The sequence below is a fragment of the Podarcis erhardii genome, assembly GCF_964252035.2.
Source record: "Podarcis erhardii genome assembly, chromosome: 9".
NCBI classification, from domain to species: domain Eukaryota; kingdom Metazoa; phylum Chordata; class Lepidosauria; order Squamata; family Lacertidae; genus Podarcis; species Podarcis erhardii.
In genome coordinates, this window is record NC_138512.1 from 29,692,500 (window position 1) to 29,714,177 (window position 21,678).

Below are 21,678 nucleotides of genomic sequence, written 5' to 3' on the forward strand. Positions count from 1 at the left end.
AGCGCCGCAACCCCAGAGTCGGCTACAACTGGACCTAATGGTAATGGGTCCCTTAACCTTTACCTTTAATGTATTAGATAACCATCTGAAGCAACAGCAGTAGAACAGCAGTCTTACCTTGCAACTTTTGGTGGAGCAGCAGCAAGGAGCAGTCACTTTTGTTGCCCACCCACTGAGCAGCATTGGGTGAGATGGGTGGGTTTCGGGTGAGCAAAGGGAGAGTGCAGGCAAGAGTGCACCAAAGAGGAGCAAAGAGGAGCCGCTGCCTTCTCTTGCTAGCACTCCCCCAGTGGTAGCACTCAGGGAAGGCCGGGAGGCAGCACAGCTAGGATGTGTGTGTATGTTGTCCTGGCAGGTAAATTCCTCCTTAACCTGTTGACCAGATGCTTGCCCTTAAACATAAATTGCTTGAGTGTGAAGAGTGATTGTAAGTTATTTCCTAACCTTCTACTTGAAATGTGGTAGCAGAAGCAGACACTGGAGCCCAGATGTCCCACGTAGCAAACACTGGAGCCAGCTGCGTCTTGTATTGTTTGACTTCTCACAGAACCAAACACCAGCTTTAAGGCCAAAAGGTAGTTTGCCTGTACATCATTCACCATCCGCTAGCAGTGCCCTTGCACTGCTTGTTTAGTCCAGCACATACGAAAATGGAAATGTCCAAAAAGGTAAAAAGGATATCATCCTCCCTGAATGTGGGGGCAGACCTCATGAGTCTAGTAAGAGCTGCAATAATTCTGTAGCTCTTAACACAGTACAACCACCCTTGTTGGACAACCACCAGAATTAACAACTAGTACTTTAAAAAATGTATACAGTGGTACCTCAGGTTACATACACTTCAGGTTAGACTCCGCTAAACCTGAAATAGTACCTCGGGTTAAGAACTTTGCTTCAGGATGAGAACAGAAATTGCGTGGCGGCGGGAGGCCCCATTAGCTAAAGTGGTGCTTCAGGTTAAGAACAGTTTCAGGTTAAGTACGGACCTCCGGAACAAATTAAGTACTTAACCTGAGGTACCACTGTATTATGCTTCCTCACTACTTCTGCTTGGCTGAAAGTGGTTATGCATTTCCAGCAAAATCAATTCAGAACAAAAAGTACCTCAGGTTGTAGCAATAAATAAATAAATACAACTGCCAACCACCTTGGCTACTTCAGTCCGCCAGAGGACATGGTTGTGCTCCACTCACTTCCATACAGATGTGTTACACTTTTCTGTACCAGTGTAAAACAAAGACCCCAAATTAAACTGGAAGTCAAGGGATGTGTTAGTCTAAAACTGCTCTCTCTATGGGCAGAATGATGCAAGTAGCCAAAGCTTTACCTGAAGTTGATACTGCAGTTCTCACCAAGGACAACCTTTTTCTTTTTTTAAAAAAGTGGAAACTGCTAGATCATATGCAAGTGAGAGAGAATGCCTGGTAAGAGAATAGAAGGGTGTTTAAGGAAGTGTGTGGGGTGACTCTGCCTGCTGCTGGCAATGTAAGGCTGTCAATAGCTACTAGCCACAATCACTGTTTTACTTCCACTCACAAGAGGCAGTATGCCTCCGAATACTAGCTGCTGGGAATTGCAGATGAGCAGCGTGTTGTTACGCTCATGTCCTGCTTGCAGGGTTCCTACAGGCATCTGGTTGGCTGCTGTAAGGGCAGGCTGCTGGATTAGAGGGGTCAGTGGCCTAATCCAGCAGCCACTTATGACCTTGGATAGGAATGGTAGCCTCGAGGTGATGTGACCTGAAAAAGGTTATTCACCTCCATAGCAAAATGCTGGCTTCAGATGTGCTTTTTGTTTAACAAGCACATATTACTTACTATACAAGGCCAAATTAAAGAAGCACAAATAAATACCCATTTGATGCTACTTTTTCTGCCACTCTTCTCTTCTCATAAGTGTTGTGGATTGTACAATCTACCATGCTGTACAAATAAAAACTGAAATCAAAATTGTTTTCCCAATAGTTTTTTGCAAGAAGTTTAACCCATTAAGTTTGAACAGGAGCCAAACAACTGAAAATATCTTTATTTGAATGAGTATTTTTTTTCTTACAAAGGAGCCTACCTTTCTTTAACAAACAATCAGCTGCCACATATTCATTTTGACCCACTTTTGCTCAGGAACAGGGGTCACCAACATGGCACCTGCAGGTGCAGATGTGCTCAACAAGGCCTTCCCTTCAACAGAACCCACATTCATTTCTCAGGTTTGCAAATGTGCTTATGGGCCCTAAGATGTCAGCAAACCCCTACTACACAATATTCTATTAAAATGCATTTGAAATCAATTTGCAAAAATTTGAATAATGAGTTGGATCCTAAGTCAACGTAAGGAAGTTTGTGAAAGGAGTGTTTCCTTTCTTCCTCCCCTATCACTCCTTGGTATCCCATCTCCCAGTTCAGGATGGGCTCTCCAATTCTCCAAAGACTTAGCAAAGGGTGAGGCAGGTGACCGCAGGAACAGAAATGTTCCTTCCATAAATTTCCTTTAAGTTTCCTTAAGACTAAGCCATTGCGTGTTCTGTTGCTGAGGTGAGCGGAATTATTTAAGCAACTTCAGGAAGGGCTCTGTTGTAATTTACAACTTGTATTTCATTCAGCTGCAAGAAATGCTGTCTTGCTTCCCATCTTACAGCTTTGGTCCAGATCCTAGAATTAGCATAGCTAGTTGTTGCCTTGGGATATTTATTAAATGGCACAGCAACACTCAAAGCAGTGCTGTGTGAAGAAAATTAACAGACGATGGGAAATGCTCCATCAGTGCTGTGAGAACATTTCATTGTTCAGAGAACATTTACTAACATAGAGGTAACAGAGCGATGCCTGTACATGTAGACCTATGTGCAGACATCACAGCAGTGCAGAACTTTAGATGAGATTCAGTGTGTCAATGCAACACGTTTTAGTTAATACTTGTTGACAACCCCAAGTCATAATGCAGTGCAGGTTTTAATAAAATTAGAACTTAATTTGATTGGTTGAACTTGCAAATTAATACTAGTGTGTTTAAGACTGAGCAAATATCTAAGTTATAAGCATATATCATTAGTTAAATGAAATGGAAGCAGAATATTTCATAAAATCTTTAAAAATAATCCCAAATTACACAGACATAAATAATTGCTGAATATAGAAAGCTGCATTTATTAGAAAAAAAGCAAAGATGGTATTTCTCACAAAATATAAGTCAAAGCTGCTTAGAGAAATGTTTAGTGATAGAAGTAATTTGGTGATTATTGACTGACAATTTGCAAGTATGATATTAAATAGGACCAGCATATCATTTTAGTTAAAATTTAAAATATTACTACTTCATTAAAAAACTTAAATCAACTATCTTGAGTCAAATCAACTATCTTCTTTTCTTAAAACAGGCATATGAACATTCTGAGCAACACATGAAGCAGGTGATTAAAGGTTTGATTGAAACTTTTAGACAACCTTCTACAATCCAGATACAATGGTTCTTGTCTACAAATATGTTCGCAACTAAAAAGGATGAGTTCTGAAGTGAGCATTACTGATACTAAATTGTAGGATTTAGAAAATTAGACTGAACAGCAAACTGTACCTTAATTGTTCCTTAAAAAATAGAAGACCTGGTATACTATTTAGCAAATAAAACAGCACACTAATGTGCTATATATGTTAAGGCATACCTCAGCACGCTTTACATCTATAACAAATTATTTACATTAGCTACTGAGTGAAAAGAAGAATTCCTCAAAACTGAAAAATACAAAATATATGGGAGTCTAATACAGTGTATAAAAAGTAATCGAGTTATTTGTGATAGAACATTATTTGCTAGTATAAACAGTGACTGTTTCACTGTTTTATAATATTTCTTGAGGATTTCTTAAAGCTGGAGGTAAATTTAATGGTTTTGATTCTTCATCAAGAAGCACCAAATCTTCAATCTCCCTTCCTTTGTACTTCCTTTTACATAATTTCACAATTACCTTTTTCTTGAGAAACAGTTTCAGTGCCTCTCTTGAAGCAACTGCTTTGGCATTTTCCTTACTTTTTCCACAGCCAGTTCCCAAATACACCGATTTACATCTCAGTTCACACACCACATTTTCCTGAGAGCTTTTATTCTGAGGTAAATCCGCCAGCTCTTTCAGTGGGACAAATTCAACATCTAATGTTGCCTTTACAGACTGAATGGATGAGTTTAAGAGTTCTACATGATTGACACTGGGACTAAACCCTCCAACAGCAACCAACTTCCAAGCAACAGCTTTGTATAGTCTATTGAAAAATGGTTGCCTCTCTTTTGCATCTTCGCTTGTTAATAATTTGCATGGCACTTTGGCAGGAACCACACTCGTGTGTGAGCTGCTTTTTGAAGCTAACGCTGCCGTATCTTCCAATGTGCCTTTCTTTTCAGATGCTAATGTGTTTTCAGATTTGGATTCTGAAGGTTTATTTAAACAGTAATTCAGCTTTGATTCAGGGCCAGGCAAAGAAGAAGCCACAGCTGATTTGTGCCTGGTGTTTGCTGTAGATTCATAATTAGCAACTCTGGCTTCTACTCTTGCTACAGTTGAAGATGCAGCAGGTGCTGCCTTCTGGGCTGCGGAGACTGGTGCTGCAGATGCTACCTTCTGGACTGCAGTTGAGGATGCTGTGGGTGCTACTATCTGAGGTGCAGTCGAAGAGGCTACAGGTGCTACCTTCTGAGCTGTAGAGACTGGAGCTGTAGGCGTCACCTTCTGAACCACTTCTGATGCTGCTGCAGGTGCTTCCTTTTCAGCCACAGTCGAAGACGCTGCAGGTGCTACCTTTTGGGCTGCAGTCGAAGACAGTGGCTTCTCTGCATTTTTTGCTGCCTCTATTCCTGGGTTCTTCACAGGATTAGTATCTGTTTCCATGGGCTCTTCTGGCTTTGCAGACTCTGCCTCACTGCCAGTAATTTCAGAAGCTTTTTCTGTGCCAACAGCACGCTTCTTGTTGGGCTCTTCTGGCCCTTCTAAAAAAAAGTTAAAAACAAATTATGTCTGTAATTCACAGTAAGTGTAACTGTCCTTATCACAATCAAACACACACTTTAGAAACAGAGTCAAGGAAACTGAGTTACCTTAAAGTCTTACAATTAATGGCCTCTGCAGGAATTTTATAGGCATATAATAAATAACTGTCTGGTTTGAAGAGGTACATTTAAAGCATCATACCCTATTGTATGTAGTTTAGATCAAAGTTCCTTGCTCACTACTGCCATAAAACTACTAGGAAGGCAAATTGACAGTTAACATTTCTGCATGAATTAAATCAAATTCACCTTACACTTATTTGATTGTAAGATTTACCAAAGCAAAATGAGTTAGATCAAATATTAATAATATTATCAACATAACTGACAATTTAAAGAATGTTGGCTGACATTTTTGAGACGATAACATTTATTATGCTCCTATGTGTATTTGCACAGCTATTATCTGCTAACCATTGCTACTGGATATGCCTCGTTTCACCTTGGCAACCAGTTCATCTCTCAGAGTATGGGTTGGAGCATTGGTCACTGTGATGCCTGCAGCCATGTCCATCACCTTTTCCATCACTTGCAGAGGATACCTGAAGGGAAAAGGCAACTGCAATTAGCATTCTGAGGAAAAATTTAGCTCGCATTCACTGATCCTCAAGACAGCTACCAACACATACGTGTTATTTGGATTGTAGATATTGCCAATTCCACTTCCACACACCCCAAGCAGTAGTGCAATAAGAACTCAAGAGAAGAAGAAAAAGGGGGCAGCTATTTTCAGGGTCAGAATGTTTTCAGACATCTGGCTGCATGGGTGCTTGGCTCTAAAAAGCAATTAAAATACTTTAAATAAACTTTTGATGCCTCAGAGTTTGAGGCACTCTCCAAACCCCAGATATCTGCATTGTGGAATAGTAATTCCATTTTTCAATGCACTGATATAAGAATGGATCAGATCAATACAAAATTACTTCTAATTAGGCCTCATTAAGCCCAATGTGAAAAGATAATGATTCAACTTAAATCTTATTGATTTCAGTGTCAACTAAATATGATTAACTCCACCTGGATCCAGTTGATTGTGTAAAACTGGAGACCTCTTATGTTCTGCTCAAAAAATGTTTCAAGAAGCAAAGAGCAATTTATCTGCCATTCAGGGTGACTTGTGGAAAGACAGAACAATGAGACCTAGACAAGAGGAATTCAATGCTCTAAGGTTATTAGAGTCTTAGCACTGTTTAGTCACCGAATGTGTATTCAGAGTAACAAGCCTGCCTCTCATCTCAGAATCTAGATGAACAAAAAAGGGGGGGAACAGTCAAAATAGAAGATACGTTTGTTTGGTTTAGCTGGCTGTTACAAAGCCTTATAAGCACCGCAGTTCTGAAGAACAACAGGTAGCAAAATTAAAGTAATTACAGGCGTTAGCACAATTGGCCTATATGGTCAAATCAGGACATGATCAACATAATGAGAGTGTTGTGGGACTACAGCAACTTACAGGTACACCAGGCAACTACCTTGCTAAAGGTATACAAGTCTGGTCCTGGGTCCGTGCCTCAATGGAAATCACCCAGGAATCCCATGTATGTCAGCCTGAGCTTCATGATAGAAGAAACATGGGATATGAATATGATAATACAGTTCATATGATTAGGCAGAAAATGATCTTGTAGTTTTTGCTCAAAAATGGGGGATTAATGTCATTTTAGCACATAAGCCAGCTGCAAAAATATGTGCATTGGCTTGTAAAGAAAAAAACAAAGATTTATAACAACATTCGGAGAATGCCTTATTTTCCTTCTTAGGTTTATGACATCTTAAGGAACTCCTCCTCATTGTGAAATTAATTACCCTCAAAGTAACGTACAAATCTCACGCAAACAAAACGCTTTTAAGTTTCACTTCTCCCGCCAGCGACTCACCTGCATCCCAGGAAGACATGGTTGGCCCACACCATAGACAGGGAGGTCAGTCGCCGTAATGCCAGGCTGTCTCCGTCCCCCGCACCGCCGTCTTCCCCGCCCGGCGACAAGGGCAGGCCTTCCGCGTTGCGAATCAAGAACTCCCGGCGGTGCTGCCAGTGCCCCTCGGGCTCGCACTCCGCGCGCAGCTTCTCCACCCAGCCCGTCCCGCCGTCGCCGGCTTCCCCGACTTCCTCACCCCCTCGGCAGGGCTCGGAGTCGGGCCCCGCCGCTGGGGCGGCCTCCCCGCCGGCCATGGTGCTCGGCGGGAAGTCGCCTCCTGCCGCCGCTCGCTCTCCGCGACAGGGAACTGTTCGCGGCAGGCCCGGGAAGTAGCGCTGGGCGAGGCCCCAGCTTCCGCAAGAACTGGCTTGCGGCGCCTGTGGCGGACACTCAAAATCCCCTCACCGGAGATGATCGTATCAGAAGAGGCCATGCCCACAAGACCCAGTTCCGGCGAGCCATTATGACTTCACTTCCCCCGCCGGCCCCTGAGGATGATGATAAAAAGCTGCGCTTCTTTCCCATAGCCCTTTGCTGATCCAAGAGGGCGGGGAAGGCAAGGGTGTTATCGCCACTTCCGGCTTTCATACGGCTACCTCTTGCGTGCAAGGCAGGAACGTAATACAAACTGGGAAGGGCTCCTTTATCCCCTTAAAGCAGTAATGGCCAAACTTGGCGCTCCAGCTGTTTTGGGACTACAATTCCCATCATCCCTGACCACTGGTTCTGTTATCTAGGGATGATAGTCCCCAAAACAGCTGGAGGGCCATGTTTGGCCATCACTGCCTTAAAGTGACAAACACGGCTGCCTCACGTTACAAAGTCTCTACAGTGCCTTTTCTTTTCTTTTCTTTTCTTTTCTTTTCTTTTCTTTTCTTTTCTTTTCTTTTCTTTTCTTTTCTTTTCTTTTCTTTTCTGCATCAACGCGCTCCTCACACACGCAGAGATAGAGAAAGGCGTTGAGTGTCACGTAGGTGTCACATTCAACTGAGAGCCGTTCCTCTATACTTTCATGGCTGCCTGCCCCGCCCCTTGACTCGGCGATTGGTTCGTCGTTGCCCTTCTCGCCCTCCGGAATTCCGGCGCGAGATATCATTGGACCATTTCCTCACCAATGAGGAGGCTCTTTACTCTCGTTGCTGTCTCCAGCGAATGGAACACGGAAGTCCCGCATCAACCAAGCCAGCGGGCGCGCGGCGCCTTCAGACTGAAATCCCAAGCTCAGCCGCTTGGCCGGTGCTGAGCTTTTCGTTTAGCGCCAAAGCGCTGCTGCAAGCAGCATAGCCAGCCTCAGTTGCAGCAGCCATCCTGGTCCTGCGCTAGGAAGATGTGGCCAATCCTAACGTTACTTGAGAGTCTCCTGGGCACACGGGTTCTTCGATAGGCTGGAGTTGGGGCTAGCAGCACACAGCGCAGCAGCGTAAGCTGTCAGTCATGGATTTGCAGGACGTTCCTCCCATTTGTAACATTAGGATAATAATAGTTACAGATAGGTAGCCGTGTTGGTCTGCCATAGTCAAAACAAAACAAATTCCTTCCAGTAGCACCTTAAAGACCAACTAAGTCAGTTCTTGGTATGAGCTTTCGTGTGCATGCACACTTCTTCAGATACACTGAAGAAGTGTATCTGAAGAAGTGTGCATGCACACGAAAGCTCATACCAAGAACTGACTTAGTTGGTCTTTAAGGTGCTACTGGAAGGAATTTGTTTTGTTTTAGGATAATAATGTAAAGGTTTACCTTTGAGCACGGTTGTAAGAAATACTGAGATAATTATTATTTTACTTTTTAAATTTGTATACTGCCCTTCATCAGTAGATCTCAGGACTGCTGGCAACATAAAATACGTATAATTTTATCCCCCATGCTGTTTAACATCTACATGAAACCACTGAGTGGTGTCATCTATAGTTTTAGAACACAGTGATGGCACACAGCTCTACTTCTTTACATCTGCAGATGTGGTGGTGGATGCACTGTACCATTGTCTGCCCTTGGTAACCTAGACCAGATAGATGGGAGGTTGCCTGCTCTTGATGGGGTTACATTCCCTCTGAAGGAGCTGCTACATTGCTTGGGGGGTGCTCCTGAATCCTTTGCTATCACTTGTGGTGCTGTGATCTAAACCACTGAGCCTCTTGGGCTTGCTGATTGGAAGGTCGGTGGTTTGAATCTGCACGATGGAGTGAGCTCCCATTGCTCTGTCCCTGCTTCTGCCAACCTAGCAGTTCAAAAGCATACCAGTGCAAGTAGATAAATAGGTACCACTGTGGCAGGAAGGTGAACAGTGTCTCGGTGTGCTCTGGTTTCCTCCATGGTGTTCCGTTGCGCCAGAAGCAGTTTAGTTCTGCTGGCCACATGACCCAGAAAGCTGTCTGTGGACAAACACTGGCTCCCTCATCCTGAAAAGCGAGATGAGCGCCACTCCCCATAGTTGCGTTTGAGAGGATTTAACCGTCCAGGGATCCTTTACCTTATATGTCACTTGAGGTGGTCTCAGTGGTGCAGAGTGCCTTCCATCAGCTTCAGCTGGTGACCCAGCTGCACCCCTATCTGGATGGGGATAGCCTAACGCCTGTCACCTATGCTCTGGTAACCTCTATGTCAGACTACTGCAGTGGGTCTTCCACTGAAAACAATTTGGAAATTTCAGCTGGTGCAGAATTCAGTGGCCAGTTTGCTCACTGGTGCAATATGGTTTGAGCATATTACACCAATCCTGGCCTAACTGCATTGGCTGCCAATTACTTGCTTGGTTCCCATACCCATTTAAATGAACTGAACTTTAGTCACATACAACTAAGTCCCACTGACTGCATTATAATATGTAAATGCTGGACTAGCATACTCACACTGTACTGGAGAATGTATGGGTGTAATGTTAGTCCCACAATACAATGGTCTAATGACACCTCTGAAGTAACTCCCTCCCTACAAGAGTACTATCAGCCCCCAGAAAAGGGCAGAATTATCTGATGGGGGTAACTAAGTCATGCACTGCTTTCACATGATCTCCCCATAGCATAGGTTACTATGGGGAACAACCATTGGTCTGCTAAGGTAATGTGAAAACATTCCCTTATTGTCCTGGATCATCTTAGGAATTATTTCAGCCAGATTTTTTGAAGGAAATATATTGCCACTGATTGGTAATAGCTGCTTTACACAAATTAATGGCATTGAATTTTTGTCATCACTCTGCAGAAGTGAGAGCTACATATTTCTTAGATATCTCTCTCTGTGTATGCATTTATATGTGTATGTGTGTATTTTGGTTGGTACCCCAGGCAAGCATTAATTTGAATGAATTGCTATAAAAAAAAATTACTGGTTTTGAGTGTTGTTTTAGCTGTCACCCTGACAACCTTTATTTACTTTGGCATCCTGAAAATAAAAAGATGCTTTGTATGCTACATAATTTATAACTTCCCCTTGTATAGCTGTGATATTCACATTAATTCCACTGGATGGCACCGAAGGAGGCTAGATCACATGTAAATAGCTCTACAAGCCTAACATAATTTTGAAAGTGAATTCAGGGGTTATACTTGATTTGCATCACTGCTCAAATATCAGGCAAATGCTACCTGATTTGTAATTCTGTTAGATTTGTAATCATAAACATAACTGAAGCAGTATTATGGAGCATTATGTGACTGTGTGCCTCCAGTATATCAAAGTATGTGTAGTGCCGAGTTTTGGGATTTAGTTTTGGCAGAATGCCTAGATTCATGTTTAAAGATTAGTAGAGCATTGCCTAATATTGTGTAGTAATTCCATGCTGCATTGAAAGCTCAAATATCTGTCAGAAACTTTAGAGTCCATTCCTCAGTGCCAGCCTATACATTATGCCTAGCCTGCCCATGGGATGCTGCAGAAAAACGACACCCCTGTAATGAATTCTCTCTCTTCCTCTTAGAACTTCTAGAAATACTCCCCATGCATCACAGAAACATCTCCAGCTTTTCACTATGCTCCAGACTGCCTCCCCTACCACCCCAAAGGTCCAACACTTACAAAAAGATGTGTGTCTCTGCCTTCACTTCAAAAACTGACCCTGCTGTCAGAGATGCCTTATTTTTCTCCACCCTACACCCAAAGTCCCAATCATTGTGTTGTCATATTTGATAGCACAATTGTAGCAGTTAGCAGAAGCAGGCCAGTGGGAGAGCCAGGGACAATGTTGCCATATTGGCGAGTGTGTGTTTTCAGGAAATACTTGTAAAGCTGGAACAATGCATACAAAATTTTCTATTTTTATGCTGTGAACCACCCTGGGATCTTTGGATGAAACGCAGTATACAAATGTAATAAGTAAGTAAATACAAGCAAGATTCCTTGGTAAACATCTTTTTGCATCGCCTGACAAAGCTGGGATGTTAGGTATCCCAAACTGACATGATCCCAATAAATTCCTTTATCTCAAGCCATTGAAAAGGGTTTCAGAAGTAACATAGGTTACTTAGATTCTGCCAACTCCTGGTAGCTTGTGAGACCTTGCAGACTCTTGGTTCAACGACACACCAGCAAATTCACATTGTACAATTATAGTTGATTGGGAGATTGGTGCAAAAAACCCCACCCCATTTCTCCCAAAGGTCAAACATTTTTTGTGACAAGAAAAGTAACTGCATTTAATAGATAACCAACATCGTCTAATCTTCCCGCAAACAAAACAGGATGATGCTCAATAAACAGGTCATTTGGAAGTTTCCTATATGACACTTATTGGGAATTGAAGCAGAGGGAAGAGATTTAGCTGATTTGCTTTCCCTCTGCATCTCCCAGTGTCACCTTCTGTGGAGGGTCCCCCAACCCCCTGGAGCAGATTTGGAAGGACTGCAGCAGGGGAAGTGGTGATTAACTCAAGTTGCCTCCCCTTTCTGTTAGCAGGAGCAGGGAGGGCTCATTCTGTGAGTGCATTTATAAAATCCGAGAGTCCAACTCCTTGATATTAGGATAAAAGGGGAAACTGAAGTTTTTCAGAGATTTGAGTCTCACCTTTGTACAGAGAGAGCTCAGCTATTAGGAAAGAGCATCAATGGCTTCTGAACCAAATAATAGCTGAAAAGTCATTGAACTATAAAGGAATTGGGAAAGGTTAAGTGTGAATGATGTTGTCGCTAAGGCAAGAAATTTCTGTAAGCAGCACATTTAGCATTTCACTGTGTGTGTGTGTGTGTGTGTGTGTGTGTGTGTGCATACTCATAAGACATATAGGCAAAATCCACCACACTTTTTGATCCACCACACTCACTGCTGTGGCAGATAGAAGTACCCAATGAGACTTTTATTACTCACATATCATATTATGAAACTAGGTTCTTTATTGAGTCATCTGCAGTTTGACAGACCGCTCTTCTTCCCAGGTTGAGAGAAAAAATGTTGACAACAGTTTATTTACTGCAGGGGTCAGCAAACTTACTGTGCCTCAGCCTGGTGTCTCCAGCACCGATCATGCGGAGGGCGGGGGAGGGCGTGCCCATATGCGTGCGCACACGTCATTTTCGGCACACTTCTGGGTCGGAGAAGCACTGGAAATAGCTTGTGTTGATGTGCACAGGCCTCCTCCGATCCGGATGTGGACCGGAAATAACGTTTGCACATGCACAAATAATGCGCATGTGCACAAGTTATTTCCGGTGCTCCTCTGACCCAGAAGTGAGCAGCCGTGCAGTGCAGTGTAAGAGCGGGTGGCGGGGGTCACCGTGGGCCAGATAAACGAGTCCCTTGGGCCTTATCCGGCCCGCGGACCTTAGTTTGGAGACCCCTGATTTACTGGGACAGAGCAACTTTTGCAGCTGTTTAAAGTTCACGGTGCCAAACAATGAAGCACGGGATGGAGCTTAGGCCACTTTTTTTGTACCACATCATACATTTGTGCATTTTCACTGTTTCAGTTGTCATCAACCAAGATAGCCATAGCTTTCAGGTCTGCCACCTACTGTATCAGCATCTGAGGGATGTGATTGCTTGATGTGCATTACCTGATTTATTTCTCATGCTGAAACTCCACTGAAGTTGTCATCTGTGCATGTGCAACAGCTGTCGCCAGTGTTCACATCTCAGCTTAGCCCCAACTTCTGTTTTCTAATTGAATGGCAGCTGGTTTGAGCGAAAGTCCATCAAACAGGCGTATTTCTCAATGAGCCATAGGATGGACTGTGTCTAATAACACATGTGCACAGCTTCAAACATCAGGAGTGAGAGCGTGCTAGAGCCAGAGTAAACAGTCATAAGATGGGATGCATAAGATGGGATGCATCAAAAGTTACCCCCAGCCAGTGCAACATTGAAAGACATCGTATTGTATTGGCACTGCAGCACTGTTATAACAGCGTCACAGTCATATAACCTATCACAGCTGATTGGAATGTCAGTAAACTTTTTAAAAAACTCTTCCTTTGGCAATGACAAACAATCCTTCACTTTAAAAGCTTGTTGCTTTGTAACTTTTTGCCTCTTTGGGGCAAATGCCTCTGGGGCAAATGTTGATACAAACCAAGCTTTCACCTGCATTTTTGAGGAACAATTGTTTGATACCCTGGAAGTTTATTTCTAATATAATGGGGTGCTATTATGAAGGAAAGTATCCACCACATCTTCAATTACTTTGTGTGCCGAGATCCTGCCGGGGACTACTTGGGGAAAAGAAATCCCTCTCATATTCACTTCCTCTCATGAATTGCTTTCCTTTTCTTCTCACTGTGAAATGGCCTATGGCTAAATTGTCAATAAATTCACTGTTGCAGATTGCCTCTGCAGCAGAAGCAGCATGAGACTGGAAACAAAGAAGCAGCCAAGAACTCAGCACTTTGATGGTGGTGTTCCACTGCCCTAGGAAAGGCCTCTGTGGGCCAATCATGCGCGTATCTTACAGCCTCACGTCTCTTCTTATTCTTCCTGTGTTGCCCATTTAACTTTCTCAACCATAATAGTAGGAGGCAGAATTCCCAATGTAACAAGCTCTACTTCTCTTAGATACTGTACATTGGAGCCTTAGCTCAGACTGAAGCCTAATACAGGTATGGAGAGAGGTTCTGCTGCAGTGTGATCCTCCCACAACTTTCTCAAACTCCAAATGCAAAAGTGAGGACACAGGAGCAAAGCGTCCAAGGGAGGAGAAAACTGAGATAAACACATGGGTCTCTGTCTGACTATCACACACACAGACATTTTGTGAAACTCGATTACTTGAAACAGGAGTATCCTTAGGTTAGGACTTATTCCAGTGACTGTCTATGGCTGGATCTACATTGATCTTCTAAACGTTATTAAAAAATAATGTTCTATAACATTTATAATGGCAGTTTCCCTTCGCTGGTGGGTGGCTGCTCTGTAGCACCCTCTGGTGTCACATTTTAATAACACAATTTTAATGTTATAAACCACGAGTGTAGATGCGCCCCAAGTCTTCCAAAGCCACATCATAGAATCAGGGCCCAAGAACCATTTTTGGGTCCAGTGCAAACTTGTAATATACCTCTCCACCCTGCCCAACATAGTGATCCCATCCCATACATATAATTTCAAAAGCACTGAAATAGAAGTGTCTGTTTTATCTTTAAGATGCCATTTTCTACATTTCTAAAATTATACCGTGGTCCACATTGGGGTTTTCTTCCATGCCTACAACCACACACAACCTGACTTTGTGCTTCTAGCATGAAGAAGACTTCTACTGATCTTTTTTCACTGGTGGAACTAAAGTCACCTTCTGTCAACCCTCTTCCACTGACACTTTCTGGCTCCAGTCCTACGTCGCCGTTTTAATTTTGATAAACTGCCTTGAAATAACGGATGAAAGGCAGTACATACATGTTTTAAATAAAATAAATGAAATCCCCTCCCCACCATAGCTGTAGCCTTTATAATCAGTGTGGCATTTATGTAGAATTTGTAATTCCTTCAGGGAACAGCCAGCACATTAGTAAACAGAGGAACAAAGGGAAAAGAAATGTACTGACGGCATGAACTGTGTTGGAAGGGTGAGGGACGACAACAAGGTTTCCTCTTCTTTATTATTTTTGAAAGGAACTCAAGTAGCCCTTCTGGCAGCTCCTCTCCAACCCTTCACTTCCGTTTGATAGGCAGATGAGATAGAGATTTTATTAGAATGAAGTGAACCATCAATAATTAGCTTGTGGCAAGTCAGCAAAGAACTGTGCAATGTAATATGCCTGGGCATAGCAGATTAAGGCTTGACACCTGTGAAATTATGAAAATAATGAAAATTAATAGCTTCCTGGTATTGCGATGGCTGTTCCTCTTTTTCTGTAAATTGTCTACTTGGTGTATGTCAAAAACAATACACAACAGAAGGTTTTGTTTTGTTTTTTAAAGCCACAACTGCTCAGCAAAGAAACTGAAGTTTGATATTTTGCATCTCTTTCCTTCGGTCCTTATTGATGGTATCTTCAGCTAGTTATTTTCCATTGCATCTGCCAGGAAAATTCATGCCTGGCTATTACAAGAAGAATTTTAAACACAATCTATAAGCATGTTGTGTATGTGCCTTACTTCTACTTAAAATTAATGTGTTAGAAACTTTCAGGAGACACAGTTAGGATTGATTTTAAAACACCTTTTTATACATGGTGCCTGCTTGTTTTGGCATTTGAAATGGAGCTGGAATCAGTTCCATCAGAAGCAGCGAAGGCTTGTTCCGTACCACCTCCAACATCCTGACAATTATCGCTTGCCTTTGGGTTTTCAAATCTATATTTGAATTAAAATGTATATTTGAATTTAAAATACAGCAGTGTGGGATCTCGTTATCTGCTTATTAGGGGTTCTGAGTTGCCACAGCTCAGTTTGTATCCTAGCTGTGTCTATTCATTTAGTTTAAGGTTGTGGTATCTGTAGTGGTACAAAATAGTTAAAGGTAACCCACCTACTGCAGTTATTCTGCACTGACGGTTTCAAAACTGCATTTCCTTAAAACAAGAAAGGGGAACTTGTAGACCTCCAAGTGTTGCTGGACTCCAACTCCCATCAGCCTTAGTCAGCATGGCCAGGGATGATGGGAGTTGTAGTCCAACAATGTCTAGAGGGCCCAGGCAGCATGAAGTGCTACAGTAGCTCTTATGCTTTTATTCTGATCTGCTAAATCATTGCCTATCTGTGCACCAACCTCCATACCAAAAAGTATGCTAAGTTTGGGGTTGGTGCTCTACGGTTGCGGTGCTCCTTCAGCCTACAAAGGATTAAATTTATACTGGAAGTCAGAATAGCTTTTTATTTGGTTTGGCATTTGGCAGCTGGGCTGAAGTATATTTTTACCTATGAAGATGACACTGATTTCTGCTTAAAATGGTCTTTAATGTGAGATCTGCCTTGCCCGAAATGGGCATTCAATTTCATTTCTGCATCATGTCCTGCATTAGTAGCACAGAGAAAGACTGAGAGGGATTTTCTGTGCTGTTGAGCACAAACTGATGTGAAAACAGCCTAAATGGATAATGTAGGGTATGCATGTGGAAGGGATTTTAATGTTGCATTTTGCTAAGTATCATATTTTAAAATGGGTGTGTTTCAAAATTGTTTTGTTGATTGGGTTTAGGATACTTTGTACCCCTTCCAGATCCTCCGAGGGTAGGCAGGTAGAAACTGATTTTTAGATTTCATCAACACCTGTTGATCTTTTTCTTTTGTCAAATCTCCAGTCAACACAGTTCTGCTGATCTCTTGAAAATTGATCATTTGCTACAACCCAATGCTTAGCTATTTTCACATTAATTACATAGCTTTTCCTCTGTCTCCATGACTAGTGATTTCCCTTAATAATCTATTTGGCCAGGCTTTTGGTATTGACTTGGGATTTGTGCCAGTTTGGATGTAAGGAGTCAGCCATTGGTGTGGTTGTGCATAAAGCCTTAGTGGTATACACAGGCAAATCTGTGATTTAACACTGCTGTGGAGAGAAAATGCTATGGTTAAAGTATCTTTCTCCAAAGAAACCAAGGATTTGTCATATTGCAATGTCTCATGCACTGACTGCCAATAGCAGGATTTCAAGCAAATCCCAGAATAGCAAAACCTTTTCTGCACATTTTACAAAATCCAAAATATAAACTCCTGCTTCTTTATTTTTACTAACAACAACCAAGGAAGAAACAGTGTCCTATCCTACTTGATTAGAGAGATCAGTATGTAAAATTGATGTTCTGCAGTACTGAACGATGTGCCAATGAATGCAACAAGGCATTTAAACAAAAGATTTGGTCTGACTCAAAATGAAATAGATCCAAGTGGAACAAGTTGGAAATCCTGATGTGGAATTATGCCCTTTTGCAAGTTCGGGGTGTTATAAGACACAGCTTATTCCCTTATCTACACCTTCCACCTGTGTTGAGAGAAGAATGTGACATTTAATCCAAACAATGGTTCAGGTGAAATCTGTGGAACAACAGTGGTGGGCAGAATATGGGAAAGCTCTGGAAATGCCTTTATTTACATGCTCAGCAAAGGCAATGACAAGCTGAAATGCATACGCAGTAGAGCCTACATGTTAATCTTTATAAAGGAAAAAAAAAAAAAAAGAGCAAAACAATTAATTTAGCTGTTAACTCTCCTTCTAGCAACGTATCCCAAAAGCAAACCAGTTCTGTCTAACCATCTCTTCTGTCTGAAGAATAGTGCTAAGGGCAAACTTTGAGCGAGATGGATGGAAGTAAATGAAATAAGATTTAATATAGATAAATGTAAGGTAATACACCTGGGAAAAAATAATAATCAACAAGGATACAAAAACGGGAGGTTGTTGTTTAGAAAACAGCAATACAGGAAAGGCCTGGAAGCCAGGAAATAATTAATTACTTCAGCTATGAACCCAAAGTACAACATTGCTGCGAAAATGGAATAGCATCCCAAGGCTTAAAGGGTACGTTTGGTTTTCTGCATTTGTATAATAAAAACATAGAAAAGGCAAACTTTAATGTCATTGGCACCACATAAACAGCACTGTGAAAAGAATTATAAAGACTGTTATTTTGCTGCAGAGAAGATTCGCCACATGCCTATGGTTTATTAATTTAAAATTGCTGTTGCTTTGTGAACCAGCAGCCATTCTTTTTCCTCCATGTGCTCCAAACTGCAGATTGTTATAAAGCTGGACTGTATATTCAATACCCAATTCAAGACAAATCTCAATAAAGAAATTTGAGTACCTGCTTGTAGATCAACCTAGGGCACTTCTGTGACTCTGAAAAAAATTTGATGTGATTAGCGAGTGGAATGTCTGTTACCAGGAAATTAAAGATGGCATTTCAGAAGCCCCCTTTTTCTTTTTCTCAGGGCAAGTGGGGACCCACATGAGTCACCATAACAAACATGGGAAGGGTGAGACAAAGGAGCAAAAGAAGTTTTGCAATATGAAGAAAGGAAATTACAACATGTAGGCAAGCTCTACCTAGGCTCATTAACATCCTTTACTGGAACGACACATGGCAAAAAGGGGGTGGGTCCAGTAACAGCTGTGGGCAGTTGGATCCAGCCAAGAGGCTGAATCCTCACCTCACAAAAGCACACCTGTTTCACAGGACAACTTTCACAGGTGGGCGTCACCATGCGCCAGCCATTTATCACAATGACATCAGGTTACCCGCTTTTCTTTGCCTGCATGGTTTAGAAATCAAACTGCACAAACAAAGGCATGCAAACCCTGTTTTCAACAAAGATTGACACCTTTCCATACCCCACTCCTGACGAAATATATTTATGCCTTTGTAAAATGGAATTGGGATGTGGATGGCGCTGTGGGTTTAACCACTGTGCTGCTTGGGCTTGCTGATCGGAAGGTTGGCGGTTCGAATCCCTGCCACGGGGTGAGCACCCTTTGCTCGGTCCCAGCTCCTGCCCACCTAGCAGTTCGAAAGCACGTCAAGTGCAAGTAGATAAATAGGTACCGCTCTGGCAGGAAGGTAAACGGCGTCTCCGTGTGCTGTTCTGGTTTGCCAGAAGTGGCATAGTCATGCTGGCCACATGACCTGGAAGCTGTCTGCGGACAAACGCCGGCTCCCTCGGCCTATAGAGCAAGATGAAAGCGCAACCCCAGAGTCATCCACAACTGGGCCTAACCCCCCATCTTAGATTTCATAACTTTTCACAAGGTAGTTTCAGTTTGTCTCTTAATACCTCTGAGTGAAATCATGGGTGGTGTGCATAGAATACATTTAAAGCACACACCCTACCCTTAAGAACCCTGGGAACTGTAGTTTATCCTCCACAGAGCTACAATTCCCAGCACTCTTAACAAACTCTAGTTCCCAGGTTGTTGTTTTTTTGGGGTGTGCTTTTAAATGTTCTTTAAATGTATAGTGCGTACACAGCCATAAATAATAGCTCTGTGACTTCATCTTCAATCAAGCATGTATCAATGAATACATAGCAAGCACACCCCTGTATGTTTTGGTGTGCGCCAAAACATTCTGTTGTTGTCTTTGTCCATGGAGTTTTCTTGGCAGGGATACTGGAGTGGCTTGCCGGTTCCTGCTCCAGGTGGATCACGTTTCCTGCGGGAGGCAGTGGAAGACAGGAGTGCCTGGCGTGCTCTGGTCCATGGGGCCACAAAGAGTTGGACACGACTAAACAACAACAAGAATATTCTGGAGGGGCCAGAATCTGTCTGGGTGGAAGATCCTCAAATCGGCTGTTCTTAGTACAGTATACTTATGCAAGCAGATGACTCTCTTCAAAGCTTTACAGTTAGTGTCACCTTCACATGACACTGGGTGCTATAGCTTGCTTCTAGAAGGCAAGCATCTCTAGCACAGGCAGAATGCAGCCAATCAGTTTAACAGTATGTCCTGCTCCACAACAGTTCAAAGGACAAAGCCAGATAAGGATAACTGAGAAGAAAGAACATCTGTTGGTGATGTGCTGGAGCCACTGCAGACAGGAAGGATATCAAAGGATATACAATCACTCTATGAAGGCTATAAAGCCAGTATTCTATCCTTCAAACGCTCTCACAGTGGCATCTTCTGTTTTAAATCTATGATATTACTGATAACACTAATTGAACAAACATGTCTAAAAAATGTAGATTGCAAACTTTTCATTAACAGCAACAACAATATTAATGCACAATGGGAACTATTTTCCTTCGTTAATTAAGGAATGGCCAGTTGATTATAAGTAAGAAAATGGCCTAAGTTGAATTCATTCAATTTTGTTGTATAGAACAAACCATGGCTGGGTAATTTATGGTTGTCAACTGTGGGCCCCAAGTTTAATAAAGTCAGAAGAAAGAGGGATTCTATCCCCGCTCTGTTCACTGACTGGGAAAGCCAAAAAGAGACTTTCAAGAAAATGAAAAGTTCTGATTGATGACAATAAAACAGATTTTATGCAAAGTCCTTTTCATAGTGTATGATCTTCTCCCACATGTACCAAGCAATTAGGGCTGTCTTGTAGTAAATTTTTGGCCTTATAAATTGTAGTCCCTGTGAGTCTTCAATGAAAGGCAAATAAAGTTGTCTGTTTTACAGTCAGATAAGGCTTTTCTGTGTTTGGATTATTAATTGTGTATGCCTGGCTATCTAGACAGCTTGGACAAGAGCTCTTTTTATATGATGTAACATGAAACAAAATATTTATGGTACAGCAGTGTTCTTGAACAAAAACCCTAGCTTTACCTTAACTACTGCCTGGGTATTTTCAGAGGGTAATAATAATAATAAAGTTTGGGTAAGCTGTGTGTCTGCTCACACACATACAGACACACAAATTAATTCCCTTGTCTCCTTCAGTGTTTGCTGCGTTCTAATACTAGATACACAACAATGTTTTTTCATAGTTGGCTCCTCACAGTCTGTTCCTCTTGTCCAGTTAAAATGGCTGACACTATGGCCTTCCTCATATGATTCTAAGCTGGTCCTTATCCTGTAATCACCTATAGGGCCAGCTCTATAGTTAGGCACAGTGAGGTAGATAGTGTCAGCTAGCAAGTTTTTGGGGTGGTATTAATTGGGGAGAAAAATTATGACTTACTTTTACTTTGCTATCTTTTTTACACTATTGGGGACATCATTTTGACCTTCTCCCTCAGGGTCCAAAACGTCTTGGGTCATATCTGCTAGGCAAGCAGCAAGACACCAACAATGCTAAAATATTGAATTGCAACATTAAAAGAAGCTTAACTTTGACAGACGCAGTGAAATTTCCAAATTCACTGTGCAATGTCTTCATTTACTCACAACAACATGCCCAAATAAATCCTCAAGCAACCATACAGGAAAACCCTCACTACAATGCAACAACACTGTACTAATGACAACCCATTTCTTCTCCTAGACTATAATCAATGACAGTTCGGGAGAATCACCTTTCTCTCCTGAGATTTTGCCAGTCAGTGGTCTAGAATAGCCTTTTCCAACTTGATGATGCTCTCTGGAAGTTTGGGACTACAACTTCCATCAGCTCAAGCCAGCGTGGCCAATGGTCATGATGACACATGAAGCACGGAAGTGACAGTCCAGAGCTCTGAAATCAAGTGAATATAGGTTTCATGTGATGTCACTTCCGGCAGCAACGGGCTATTGTTACTGATATGGGGTTGCGAATCGCATGATGTCATTTATTAATTATAAAGAAAAATCAGGCCATGTATTTGTTGGTCATATTTTTGTTCCTACAACAGTATTTATTTTTCCTTTTTAAAAAAAATAATAATAATAATATTTATTAAGATTTTGGAAATTACAAAAAGAAAAAAGAAAAGTTA

General features: G+C 42.0%; 1 protein-coding gene and 1 long non-coding RNA gene across 2 annotated transcripts; both read right to left on the reverse strand.

Moving 5' to 3' along the window:
• Positions 1-2,010: 2,010 nt before the first annotated feature.
• On the reverse strand, positions 2,011-7,556 carry CDKN2AIP (CDKN2A interacting protein). Its single transcript, XM_081876059.1, has 3 exons — positions 6,912-7,556; positions 5,449-5,576; positions 2,011-4,974 (listed from the first exon to the last, which is right to left on the reverse strand). The coding sequence occupies exons 1-3, from the start codon at positions 7,205-7,207 to the stop codon at positions 3,836-3,838; spliced, it is 1,563 nt and encodes a 520-aa protein (XP_081732185.1). The 5' UTR covers positions 7,208-7,556; the 3' UTR covers positions 2,011-3,835.
• Positions 7,557-14,571: 7,015 nt separating this feature from the next.
• On the reverse strand, positions 14,572-21,420 carry LOC309349787. The gene is made up of 3 exons (XR_014160189.1): positions 21,280-21,420; positions 18,122-18,156; positions 14,572-15,161 (listed from the first exon to the last, which is right to left on the reverse strand). It is a non-coding gene; the product is annotated as an uncharacterized lncRNA (long non-coding RNA).
• Between the last annotated feature and the right edge of the window lie 258 nt (positions 21,421-21,678).